The sequence below is a fragment of the Canis lupus genome, chromosome 25, assembly GCF_048164855.1.
Source record: "Canis lupus baileyi chromosome 25, mCanLup2.hap1, whole genome shotgun sequence".
In the NCBI taxonomy this organism is placed as follows: domain Eukaryota; kingdom Metazoa; phylum Chordata; class Mammalia; order Carnivora; family Canidae; genus Canis; species Canis lupus.
This window is the reverse complement of record NC_132862.1, coordinates 45750828-45764641: the sequence shown is the minus strand read 5'-3', so window position 1 is coordinate 45764641 and position 13814 is coordinate 45750828. Positions and strand designations below refer to the sequence as shown.

General features: G+C 53.2%; 1 protein-coding gene across 5 annotated transcripts in view; it reads left to right on the top strand.

The window, feature by feature from the left end:
* Positions 1 to 5391: 5391 nt before the first annotated feature.
* BID (BH3 interacting domain death agonist) overlaps positions 5392 to 13814 on the top strand; it is a 39852-nt gene continuing 31429 nt past the window's right edge. The window contains exon 1 of one of the 5 annotated variants that reach the window (XM_072799676.1): positions 5392 to 5514. Coding sequence is in view for 1 of the 5 variants with exons in the window: in XM_072799673.1 (XP_072655774.1) it covers positions 6303 to 6514 (212 nt within the window). In the remaining 4 variants the exon portion in view is untranslated. The other 4 variants (XM_072799677.1, XM_072799678.1, XM_072799673.1 and 1 more) reach the window with 4 other exon arrangements.

Genomic DNA, 13814 nt, shown 5'->3' with positions numbered 1-13814 from the left:
TCTGCCTCTCTCTTTGTGTCTCTCATGAATAAATAAATAAAATCTTAAAAAAATTTTCATTTACGCTCATAGGGACCATAGTTGAGGATGTTCCTTTGAGTGTTATTTGTCATGGCAGCAAGTTGGAAGCAATCTGGAGTTTTCATATATGGGGGAGCAGATGGGCAAAGTGCAGGGGCGCACAGTGGAGCACGCTGTGGCACTTAGAAGTGACACACATAGCAACACAGAGGAATCCTGAAAATACAGTACTGAGTGAAGAAAAAAATAAAATGAGATCTCTCATAATATGTACAAAACAAGAATATACTTTTTTTTATGAGACTTTATACAAACAAATGTTTATGATACATATATCACAAAGGCTGCCTCTGAGAGGCAGGTGAAGGGGAAAGGGGAAAAAGAGAGAAGAAATAAATGAGAAACAAGACAGGAGATGGACTGATGATGACTGTACTAAGAATAAGGCAGCATGATTTATCCAGGGCAGTGCACTTGAGACTTTTAAAAAAGAAACATAAAAGAAAAATATTCTTTATAAATTTAAATTTAAATTCAACTTAATTAACATATACTGTATTAGTAGTTTCAGGGGTAGAATTTAATGATTCTTCAGGTGCATATAACACCAAGTGCTCATCACATCCCCTCCTTAATGCCTGTCACCCAATTACACCACCCTCCCACCCCCTACCACTTCAGCAACCCTCAGTTTGTTTCCTAGAGTTCAGAGTCTCTTATGGTTTGTTTCCCTCTCAGTTTCCATCTTATTTTATTTTTCCTTCCCTTCCTCTATGTTTATCTATTTTGTTTCTTAAATTCCACATATGAGTGAAATCACATAGTATTTGTTTTTCAAGTTTACATAGTTAGCATGTCATTAGCTAGAGATCTGCTTTTTTTTTTTAAGATTTTATTTATTTATTCATGAGAGACACAGAGAGAGAGAAAGAGAGAGGCAGAGACACAGGCAGAGACACAGGTAGAGGGAGAAGCAGGCTCTATGCAGGGAGCCCGACGTGAGACTCAATCCCAGGACCCCAGGACCCTAGGATCTGAGCCAACGGCAAGCCGCTCAACCACTGAGCTACCCAGGCATCCCATGTCTTCCTCTCTGATTCCACAGGAGTTGGGAGCAGATGTTATTTTGCTATTTGGTTCATCTTCCCCAAACCAGTTTTCAACCCCAAGTTATCTTAACACAAGAACACCTTGAGGATCTGGATGTGATAGCCAGTAACCTCAATTTTCCAGACTCAGCTTTAAAAATGAAACAGTGTAAATGGGGCTCTGAACAGAGCTGTCAGCAAGCCACTCCCTACCAGGGTTGTGACCACACACAGGCTTGTGTGGGTATCTGAAGCTGGAGGGGCCCAGGGCTGGGCTCAGTTTTCTGGTGAGCCTGGATCTGGATGTATGATCTGGCCCAGGGCTAGAGCCTAGAAAGGTCAGGTCATAACAGGAATTAAGGGAGGCCCAATGCCACTCTGCCAGTTGATTGTCACCTAGTCTGTCAGAAATAGACAGTGAGGAGGGTCTTAAGGAACCCAGGCCTGAGAAGGGTAAGCTTTGCCCTTGACCTTGGAGCAAGATAATAACATAGTTTTGGATACAGGTGAGGTCTGGAGCCCAGAGCCAAGAAAGAATTCTTGAGATGTCTTTGGTGCAAAAAAGGTGGTTTTATTAAAGTCCAGGGACAGGACCTGTGGACAGGAAGAGCTGCTGCCCTGGGGTGATGAGTGGCTGATTATATACCTGGGAGTCAGGAGTAAGGAAAAAGGGAGATTTTCAAAAGAATTTCATATGCTAAAGAGGACCTACCAGGTATGAGAGGCTTTTTTTTTTTTTTTTTTTTTATTCATGAGAGACACAGAAGGAGAGAGAGGCAGAGACACAGGCAGAGGGAGAAGCAGGCTCCATGCAGGAAGCCTGATGTGGGACTCGAACCTGGATCCCAGGGTCACGCCCTGGGCCAAAGGCAGCCGCTCAACGCTAGGCCCCCCGGGGGTCCCCACATCTACCTTTGTAAATAGAGTATATCTCCAAAACACTCACATTCTGAGGGACTGGGAGGTTAGAGCTTCAACCTATGAAATCAAGGAGGACACAGTTCAGCCAATAACAGTGGCTTTCAGAAAGAATCCTATTCAAACAGCCTTGCTTCAGGATGTCTTTGAAAACACCACCCTCTTTCGGGGGCAATAAAGGGAACTTAGAAGGGGGGCTGTTTTTTGCGGAAGCAGCAGTGAGAAGCCTCAGGGAAAATGAATCTGAGATCAATGCCCTTTTAGCCCAAACCTCACTGGGTGTTGTGTTGGGGGCTTTTTGTTTTGTTTTGTTTTAGATTTTATTTATTTATTTATTTATTTATTTATTTATTTATTTATTTAAATTTATTTATGTTAGTCCTACAGAGAGAGAGAGAGAGAGGCAAAGACACAGACAGAGGGAGAAGCAGGCTCCATGCACCAGGAGCCTGACGTGGGATCCGATCCCGGGTCTCCAGGATCGCGCCCTGGGCCAGAGGCAGGCGCCAAACCGCTGCGCCACCCAGGGATCCCTTTATTTATTTATTTATTTATTTATTTGAGAGAGAGAGAGAGAAAGAGAGAGGGAGAGCGCATGCGCAGGAGGAGGGGGAGGGGACCAGGAGGGGGTGGGAGAAGCAGGCTCCCCGCAGGGCAGGAGGCCGGACTCAGAGGGGGCTCCATCCCTTGGGGCTCTATCCCAGAGGCAAGGAATTTGGGGACTGCATGGCCTAGATCCCACCCTGCAGGACAAAGGCAGTGGCCCCCACAGTGTTCAGGGTGAGATCTGGGCTCCTCACCCAGCTGCTCCTAGCCGCCCCCTTTGGCCCCGCACCTGCCATACTCCAGCTACATCCGGCTCCCCCTGCGCAGGCTGGTGCACCTGCAGCAGAGGCTTCCCCAGGCCACAGTGCTCTTTCTCCTCCTGTCACATCTTCTCTCTTTTTTTGACCTTCAGGCATCAAATTACCCAGTTCATGAGCCCCCATCTCTCTCTTGCCCTCCTAATGCCCTGTTTAGTCTTTTGCACAGCACCTAACACCACCTGATGTTTTTCTCGTCAACAGTTATTCCATCCGTGGAGCACCCGTGACTACCAACAAGCGTTTTCAGGACCAAGGCAAGAGCATGAATAAAACAAGTCCGTGGCCTCCTTGTGGAGATTATTTCCTAGCAAGGGGAGACACTCCAACACAAAGGAATAATTACATACCATGTCAGGTTGTGATAGGCGCTGTGGAGGAAATGCAGCCAGGCCCCAGGAAAGCATGGGGCTGAGGCAGAATAATAAGGGGGTGGCGGTCAGATTCAAGGTAAAAGAAGGTGCAGCTCATATAGAACTTTGTAGGCTATTGAAAAGGCCTTGGGAAACCACAGAGGATTTTAAAGAGTGGAGTGACACCATCTGACCTTTTATAAAAGAAGGAATAATATTGCAATAGCCTGTTGGGAGGCTATTGCAAGGACAGAGGGAAATGGTGGCAGGATCAGGGCACTGGGGGTGCAGGGGTGAGCCGAAGGGGTTGGTGGAGCTGCTGGCATGCTCGCACACTGCTGGTGGAAGTGCAAGATGGGACAGCCACTTTGAAAAACCGGCTGTTAGTAATAAAGCTGAACACTCCTCACCCTGTGACCCAGCAGTGCCACTCCTAGGTATTATCCTCAGTAGAAGTGAAAACACGTAGACACAAAGAGATTTGTAAGAGGGCAGCCCGGGTGGCTCAGCGGTTTAGCGCCGCCTTCAGCCCAGGGCGCGATCCTGGAGACCCGGGATCGAGTCCCACGTCGGGCTCCCTGCATGGAGCCTGCTTCTCCCTCTGCCCGTGTCTCTGCCTCCCTTTCTCTCTCTCTCTGTGTCTCTCATGAATAAATAAATAAAATCTTAAAAAAAAAAAAAAGTTTTGTAAGAGAATGTTCGTAGCAGCGTCGCCGTGATCACCATGTTTGGGGATGCACGGAAGGGGGAGCGGACGCGCGCCTTCTGGAGACAGGAACACGCGAGTGCTGCCCAGGGCCGAAGAACATTTCACAGCACAGGGGGCCACGCTTGTGAAGATGACCAGGGGCATGGAAAGAATGAAATCCTGTTTAGAGTCCTGTTTAGGGAGGGAGAGAAGTCTGTCATCCATTATTCAAAGATTAGCAATCAAGCTGTGAGGGTAACAGGAGAGCTGAGTGGTGTTAGATAGAAGGATCACTAGTTATTTGCAATCAGTTAGAAATGAAACAACTCCTGATGAGGTTTGAGCCTGGGAACTGCTTCTTGGGGAGCATGATGTAGGCCTGGCTGGTCCACATATAGCACAAGAAACACACTTAATTAATAGTCCTAGAAATGTGCTCATGGTGCTAACGTATGGGTGCCAGAAGCGACAGAGCTTAGGTGGGCCAGCCTCCGCTGCCCACAGGAAGAGCACTGTCCTGGGTGCCGCACAGCTTATGCCCGCCCTGACTCCAGCAGTTACTCCAGCATCTTCCTTGGCAGGGAGACAATGTCCAGCTAGGACTGCCCAGGTGTCATCTGTTCCTGATCTCAGGTATCCTATGCCCCCTTCATAGAGGTCATCATTGGAAGAAATATATTTGCTAGAATGAACCTGTTCTTGCTCAAAATTTGTATTGTCCCCTTGACACCTCCTTCAGAGCCAAGTTAAACTGCATACAAGAAAACAGAAATTTCATTTATTATTATTTTTAGAAATTTCATTTAAAATTAGGTGCAAGATAAGGTTGGCCACTCTGGAAGTGGAAATTGGTGTGCTGCATCCATTCTTTATAGAATTGTGAAATTAGGGCCGCCTGGGTGGCTCAGCAGTTTAGCGCCTTCCTTCAGCCCAGGGCATGGTCCTGGAGACCCCAGATCGAGTCCCACATGCGGCTCCTTGCATGGAGCCTGCTTCTCCCTCTGCTTGAGTCTCTGCCTCTCTGTGTTTCTCATGAATAAATAAATGAATAAATAAAATCTTTAAAAAATAAAATCGCTTCTATTCACTGGTCAAGTGCAGCCACTTCCACGGTCCTGTGTGTGTTCACGACGTGCAGGAAGCGGACTTCGTGCTCGCGTCCCGCCCGCTGGAGTCAGGGCGCTGTCGGCGGCCGAGCCGTCGCGGGGCATCAGGCGCAGGGCGGCTGCAAGGCCCCGGGGAGCTCCGCGCGCCCCGCCGGACCACCCTCCGCGACGGCTCCCTCCGCGGCCTGAGGGCGGGCGGAGGCGCCGGGCGGAGTCCGCGCCCGCAGCCCGCTCCCGGGGCCGGTCCCGGCAGCCCAGCCCGCGTCGGGGTTCCCAGGCAGGCGGGGGCGGGGCCGGCCTGGCGGGGGCGGGGCCGGCCCGGCGGGGGCGGGGCCGGCCCGGCGGGCGGGAAATAGAGGAAGTGGGCGAGCGGCGGCTGCGTACTCGGCTCGCCCCGGGACTGCCCGCCCGGCCCCGCGCCCGGCTCGCCGCCCTCGCCCCGCCGCGGGTCTCGCCTGCCGCCGCGGCTGCCGGGTGGTGAGTAGCCGTCTGCGCTGGGCCGCAGGTTCCGGAGCCCCCGCCTGCCGCGCGCGGCCTCGCCCCGCCCGGCCCCTCCCCCCGACACGGTCGCGGGCCGCGGGCGCCGGGGATTGGGCGGAGGCGCGGCGCCAGGTCCCGCCCGCCCGGAGCGCCCGAGCCCCGCGGCCTCTCGCCCGCCCGCCGCCCGCCGCCCGCCGCCCGCCGGGGCCGCCCCTCGGGTCCTCGCGGCACAGACGCCGCCGGAGGGGCTCCCCCGCGCGGGGGGCACTCGGGGTCCCCGGCAGGCAGGCTTCCCTCCCGCGTCCGCCGCGGCCGTCCCCCGGGGGCTGGAGAAGCGCGGGTCGCGGCGAGTCTTCGGACTGGCGGGGCCGTGTGGGCCGGGGGCGGGGGGCGGGGGGCGGGGGCCTCGGGCCTCGGGCCTCGGGCCGCCCCGCCTGCGGTCCGCGCACTGTCGCCGCGACTCCAGCGGCCGCCGGCCGACCTCTGACGGGAGAGAGCGGGGGAAGGGACGAGGCCGGGTCACAGCCTCACCTGGGCAGCGCCGGATCCGGAAGCTCCGCCCGACGCAGACCTTGGCCTCCGGCTCGGGGCACCCTCCCCGCTCACCCCCGCCCGGTGGGTCCAGGAGCCCGTTACACGCATGCGCTGGCCGGGGGCGAAGTCAGTGTTGAGTGACTGGGTGAGCTGACCCCACCGCTGCCCGCTGCCCGCTGCCCGCTGCCCGCGGGACCCTGGGAGAGCCCTGGAGCCCCAGCCAGCAGGTGGCCGGGCTGCGGGAGGGCGGGATGAGCCTGAGCGCAGCGGAGGCTTCTGGGATCGCACTGGTCTGGACAGGGTCGAGGGGCAGGGCGGGAGCCTGGGCCCCCACCTTTCCAGGCAGCTCCCTGATCCCACTGCCAAGCCTGCAGACCTTCGCTGTCTACAGTACCTCCCTTGGTGACGTTCCAGCCGGTCTCTCTGTGGAAGACAGCGGGGGGAGCTGCCTGCCCGGGATGCGGTTTGTCCACGTTCCATCTCCACCCATCCGAGGCGCGTGGCAGGCTGAGGAGGGGAAGGCTCTCCTGGGCGGGCCTTGCTCTGTACCATCTTGAGACCTTGAACCGGGGCCCTGAGAGTCCCCTGGGAGTCATCCGTGACTGTTCCTGGAAGATAATCTGATTTTGTAGCTAGAAGGAGAGTGGAGAGGGAGGGACTTCTGGCTTTAAAAGTTTAGGTGGGCAGAGCTCTGGTAAAGCATTGTTGGGGAGAGGACCACTGCCAGCCTCTCATCGCTGCTGTGCATGTGTGTGATCTGTCTGTCCCTCCTGCCCGGGGAAGGAGGAGGTCCCGGGGCAGGCCTTGTGCAGCACCTCAGAGGCACGGTGCAGAGGCAGCCTTCTCATGGGCCAGAGTACTGAGGTGCCCAGTGGCCGTGCTATGCTGGACACAGGGCAGTGTGGTTCCAGAGGGGAAGGGTGCTGTCTTGTGGGAGTGGAGCCTCACAATTGCCATTCATCGGGACATGGGCCTTGGTAGGTAGTGTGTGCTGCAAAGAGCTTCAGGATCATGGGGTGGGTTGCTGCTAGTTCTGTCTGAAGAGGTTAGGCTATCTTAAGTGGACTCCGAAAGATGAATAGAATCTTGCCAATTGGTTAAGATGGGAAAGTGCACACAGGACAGTGCAGGAATGCTGGGGTCAGGGGTGCCTAGATGGGAAAGAGGTATCTCTAGGTGGGAAAGGGGCACTGCATGCCCTGCTCTGAGGCCTTGCCTGGGGAAGTCCACAGCCTTAGCCAACCTGGGCAGACTCGTTGGAGGAACTGCAGGTTTCACCATTGACAACTGGGACTGGCCTGCCAGGAGCGCCGAGGCCATACAGAGGAGCAGGACATTGGATGATGGAGTCTTCCAGGGGCAGGAGTCTTGGCTTGTAGCAGGGCAATGAGTCACATCAAGGTGTTCTCTTTTTCCGTAGTGCAAGGGACCGTGTGTTCCTTAGTGGTATGCTAGCTCTGGATTCGCAGCTCCTGAGAAGACTCTAGAGTGTGGCCATTGGAAGTACTTTCTGTGGTTGTACTTCCGGTGACCATGACCATTTGTCAGTCTGGGGCTAAGGAGGGCAGGGCCAGCCTGGATGCCCCCTGAGGCCAGCAACCCACTCTACTGGGCCTCCTTGTGCGTAGGATCCGATGAGCAGCATCTTGGCTGCCACACCCGGCTGGCCACACCCTGGGCCATACATATCCTTGCCCAGAGCCACTAACTGGTCTGAAAAAGACAGCTAATTGAGAATGGTGGTAGCCTGCAGAGCTCACTGTGGGCCAGATGCCCACATAAGAACTTTATGTGCAGTAATTAGCTCATTTGGACATCACAGAAATCAGAAGCAAGGTTATCATCCCTGTTCTTCAGATGGGGAAACTGGGGTTTGGAGTGATTAAGTAACTTGCCCAGGGTCACAACTGAGGGAGTCAGACCCCCAAGTCCCAGCTCTAAGTGTTATATTGCACTAGCTGGATTTCCAGGCTACTCACTAGCCCATTTCCTGAATTCAGCCCATCTACCTCTGCACCTCGACACCCGTTAGACGTGAAGGGGTGAGGAGCAGAGAGGATGACTGTGGTCTTTCTGTGGACTCTCCTTCCCTTGTAGGCAGCTGGTGATGTGTGTGGGACTGGCTGAAGCTTCAGGGAGCAGTGCCCTGGACCCTCTGGGTGGGATTTTGGCTGGCAGGTTCCCCAGCCTCCCATCCCTGGGGCTCAATCCTTTCTGTGCCTTCCCCTCCTCTTCCCTTCCTGTCTGCAGAGGTCAAAATGGGGAAGTTTCAAATGAAAGGCAAACTCAGTCTGGATGAACCATAAAGCAATCATCGATTCTTGGTTGGCTTTGTGTCCAGGGCCCTGGAAGCCATGAACTTAGAAAATGAGGAAGTTTTTTTTTTTTTTAAGATTTATTTATTTATTTATTTATTTATTTATTTATTCATTCATTCATTCATTCATTCATTCATTCCTGAGAGACAGAGACAGAGAGAGAGAGAGGCAGAGACACAGGCAGAGGGAGAAGCAGGCTCCATTCAGGGAGCTCGACGTGGGACTCGATCCCGGGTCTCCAGGATCAAGCCCTGGGCCGAAGGCAGGTGCCGAACCGCTGAGCCACCCAGAGATCCCAGGAAGTGTTTTTTTTAAACTGCCCTCTCCTCTAGTAATCCTGTCCGGCTTGCTATTGGGTGTTGCAGGGGATGCCAGGAGGTGGGTTTTTATGACCCCCTCTGAGTTGTGGGCCAGGTTTGAAAGGGGACTGGTTGCTTTTAGGCACAACAGCTGGCTGGACCTGGACTGGCCCGTGTGGCCTGGCCGAGTCTGGCCTAGCAGAAGGGTGTGGGCTGAACAGCAGTGGGGCTGCGCCCTCTGAGGAGAGGCCTTCTGGGTCCAGGGTGTCAGGAGCACCGTGGAGATCTGGGCTTCTGCCTGGGCTGAATGGGGTCCCCAAGCCCGCCCTTAGTCAGTTCCTGCCATGCTGACTCGTGGGGCAGGTCAGCATTCCTCTGCTGACATGCTTGACAAAGCGCCTTTTGTCACAGTGAGGAGAGTGAGTGTGGTGGCCTGGGTGGAGGGCACGCCAGTCTTGAGAGCTCCAGATAGCCTAGTGGGGGGGTCTGAGCTTTTATCTGAGGCCAGCAGTGATGTTGCTGTTTTTCTGTTCGTGGGCATCTGTGCATCTGTAGTTGGTTTAATTTGACGAACTGTCTCACTTTAATTCTCAGCCAAAGTGTGCAGTTGTGCAGATGTGAAACATCAGTGGTGAGGTGTTCCTCATGTATATGCTCACATCTAGCCATGTGTTCGGGCGGTCCGGGCCTGGGCCGTGTCCCGGGGGCTCCCGCCTGGATCTCCATGCCCTTGTGTGCACCCCCTGCCCCCCATCCCTGCCAAACCACAGCAAAGGGTAAGAATCCCACGAGGCAGGGAGTGTCCCTTTTTGCACGTAGGAGCAGTGAGATCCCATGGCAGGCTGAGCACCAGCTGTGCCCCTATATCTGTCCCCCTTCAGAGAGTCCCTCTGTGCCCTGGGAGTGCTGCTGGGCCCCAGGGACTTAGGGAGTTGGGGGCTTTTCTGGGGTCTCCATTTGTCTTTCCAGGGAGAGCCAGCTGGAGTCTAGGGGACTAGTGTTCAGTTAGGGCTTGGAGTACAGGAGCGGAGGAGGAGGTTGTCGCTGTCGCTGGGGGTGAGGTGGGGCAGGGTCCGGTGTGGGGGTGACACCAGATCCCCTCGGGTGGGAGTAAGTGCCGAATTGCTCTGCGGGCCCTGTGAGCCTCAAGCAGGCCTGAGGCCTGCATGTGGGAGGAGGCCAGCCGCCGAGCCCAGCGCCCACAGCCCCTCGGCATTAGTGTGGCTGTCCGCTGGGAGGCGCTTGCACCAGCCGGCAGCTCCTTGGAGATCGACAGGAGGAGGCCACCTTTGGGGATTCCTGAGCTTTAATTTTTTTTTTTTTAAGATTTTATTATTTATCAGAGAGAGAGAGAGCAGGAGTAGGGGGAACAGCAGAGGCAGAGGGAGGAGCAGGCTCCCACTGAGCAGGGAGCCCCACATGGGACTTGATCTCAGGACCCCCGGATCGTGACGTGAGCTAAAGGCAGCCACGTAATGGGCTGAGCCACCCGGGCGCCCATAGGTGCTAACTTCTGGTGAGGAAGGGCACTGTGTTTGGGACTGGCCTCCCACCTTCCAGGCCCAGCCACCTCTGTATGTGTGGTAGCAGGGGTTGGTGGGGAGGGGACAGAGGACCAAGGCCGGGCCCAGCAGCCCCTGGGGACCCCTAGCATCAAGGCAGGCCCTGCTATGGATGGGGAGGTAAAGGGCCCTTGACTGGAACCTCTTCAGAACTTTCCAGCAGATATTTCCTCACCCTGTCTTGGAGGGTGTGGGGTTGGCAGGCTGGCAGGCCCCTGGACTGGGCAACAGCACAGCATTGAGGGGAATGCCTCTCTAGCCCACCATGCTTCCTTTGCCCCCACCCCGAGTTCCCACCATGAGACCAGATGGCCCCCAGGCGTCCATCTGGTCTTAAAAGCTCCATTTCTCCCTGGAGTACCTCCTAGGATCCTTAGCAGTGTCCTACCTCCCAGACTCTTTCCTGGCTGCCTGGGGGGCTAAGTACAGGGCCCTTGTTGGTCACAACATCTCATTGGGATGGTGCTTATTAGTGTATAAAGTGATTGCACTGACTGCATTGACTGCATTTTCACACCCTGCACCCTTCCAAATGCAAGTTACTGCCCCTTTGCCCAGAGGAGGAAACAACCTGCTAGAACTCGGGAGGCTTGTGGCTTACCCACGGGAGCCGCTGATGTGCATACCTGTGGCCATCCTGTCCTCTTGCTCCATTCAGTTACCCCGCCAGCCAGCTCTGGCTCGGTCCCAGGGTGGCATGATCTGGGGTCTGACGGGGCCTTGGTAACAACTCTTTTCTTCTCCATGACTAAGCTCTAAGAGAAAGGCAGTTAGGGCTGTTGAGGGGAGAGGCTGTAGGACAGAGGCCAGCCTGGACATTTTGGAGCAGCCTCTGGGATGCCTATCTTGCTCCACCCATCGTGCACAGATCTTTCTGAGGCCCAGGGCCTAGGTGGGGGAGGGCAAGCAGGAGGCTCAAGGATGGAGGCCTCTGGTGTCCAGGATGGTGGGCTGTGGCAGACCTGAGTAGAACAGTGGACCTGTGTGATGGAATGGCCTAAGTTACCTGGCAGAGAGCCTCCTGCCTTTTTATAACGTCCTTCCTCAGGTTGCCTTTTGTTTTTTTAAAACCACTTTATTGAGATATTTCACATAACCTAAAGTTTACCCGTTTATTTTTTTAAATTTTTTTAAAAGATTTTATTTATTATTCATGAGAGACACAGAGAGAGGCAGATGTACTCGATCCCAGGACCACGCCCCGAGCCAAAGGCAGATGCTCAACTGCTGAGCCATCCAGGAGTCCCAAATTCACCACTTTATTTATTATTTTTTAAAGGTTTTATTTATTCATGAGAGACAGAGACACAGGTAGAGGGAGAAGCAGGCTCCCTGCGGGGAGCCTGATGTGGGACTCAGTATCAGGACCCAGGATCACACCCCGAACCAAAGGCAGATGCTCAACCACTGAGCCACCCAGGCGTCCCATATTTCTACTTTTTAAAAAAATAATTCTGGGTGATGCTGCTATGAACATTCACGATACAAGTTCTTCTGTGGGCATATGTTTTCATTTCTCTTAGATATGTGCCTAGGAGCAGAATTGCTAGGTCATTTGGTAACCGTGTGGAATTGTTTGAGGAACTGCCAAACTTTCCCAGAGAAGCTGCATCATTTTACATTCCCACCAGTGATGTGTGAGGGGTCCAGTGTCTCCACATCCTTGCTAATGCTTGCTATTATCCATCTTTTTTAGTCTAGCCATCCCTGTGGCTTTATTGTGGTTTTGATTAGTATTTTTGTAATGGCTAATAATGTTGAGCGTTTTTTCATGTGCTTATTGGCCATTTGTGTGTCTTCTCTGGATCCCATTCAAATCTTTTGCCCAATTTTTTTTTTTTAATTTTTTTTTTTTATTTATTTATGATAGTCACAGAGAGAGAGAGAGAGAGAGGCAGAGACACAGGCAGAGGGAGAAGCAGGCTCCATGCACCGGGAGCCCGACGTGGGATTCGATCCCGGGTCTCCAGGATTGCGCCCTGGGCCAAAGGCAGGCGCCAAACCACTGCGCCACCCAGGGATCCCTTTTGCCCAATTTTTAATTGGGTTTTTTTTTTTTCTTTCTTTCTTTCTTTTTTTTTTTTTTTTTTTAAGATTTTACTTATTTGAAAGAGAGAACGGGGTGGGTATGCCTGGGTGGCTCAGTTGGTTAAGTATTTGCCTTTGGCTCAAGTCATGATCCTGGGGTGCTGGGATTGAGCCCCGTGTCAGGTTCCCTGTTCAGTAGGGAGACTGCTTTTCTCCCTCTGCCCCACCCCCGCCCCCGCTCATGCATGCAGTCTTTCTCTCGCTTTCTTTCTATCTCAAATAAATAAATAATCTTTAAAAAAAGAGAGAGCACACATGAGTTGGAGGAGGGGAGCAGAGGGAGAAGGAGAAGCAGACTAATCCAAGTGCTGGCATTGTCCAGAAAAATTTAACAAGTTTATTTATAATTGCTATAAAGTTGAACTGCTGAGATGTGTTCACTGAAACATTTTGACTTGCATTAATTCTTTGTGTCCCAAATTTAAAAATTCATATACAAATGAAAACGGAAAAACTGCCAGTACCCTATTGTTCCACTTGCAGTCATAAACTTAGGTACCTATTGACCGCAGGAAAAGAGAATTTTTTTTTTTAATAATGAAATGTTTCCCATCATAGTGGATGGTTACAGACATTCTCCACATATGTGGCGAGCTAGCTGCATGTCTTCTGCCAAATTGTGACACATTTAGCATGGATAGCACACAGGTTGGCATCTTCGAAGAGGCCCACCAGGTAGCCCTCGGCTGCTTCCTGCAGAGAACCAGTAGCTGCACTCTGGAAGCGCAGATGTTTTGAAGTCCTGAATAATTTCTCACACCAGATGCTGGAAAGGAGGTTTATGGGTCAGAAGTTCAGGGGACTTCTGATAACATCTGACCTCTCGGGGTGCCACGGTACCAGGCCTTAACAGGAGGCTTCTTCACCCCTCTAGTCGAGGGTGTACTCTTGTGAGCAGCTTTTGTAGCCAGCTGCTCCCTGGTGCTCTCCTACCGGTGGGTTTGCGGGCAGTCTGCTCTGTAAGAGAGGCCTGCTCACCTACCCCTGCCTTTTCCTTCAGCTGGAGTTCTGGGAGCTAGAGGCGGTGCTGGTGTTGACGAGCATCTGTGGTGCAGCAGGGAACGAACACCTCCTTTTTTTCTTTTTTTTACGATTTTATTTTTATTTAATTTTTAAGATTATTTATTTATTTATTATTTTTTTAAAAATTTTTTTATTTTATTTTTTATTTATTTATGATAGGCACACAGTGAGAGAGAGAGAGGCAGAGACACAGGCAGAGGGAGAAGCAGGCTCCATGCACCGGGAGCCCGACGTGGGATTCGATCCCGGGTCTCCAGGATCGCGCCCTGGGTCAAAGGCAGGCACTAAACCGCTGCGCCACCCAGGGATCCCCGATTTTATTTATTTATTCATGAGAGACACACACACACACAGAGAGAGAGGCAGGGACACAGGCAGAGGGAGAAGCAGGTTCCATGCAGGGCGCCTGACGTGGGATTCGATCCCGGGTCTCCAGTATCAGGCCCTGGGCTGAAGGTGGCACTAAGCCACTG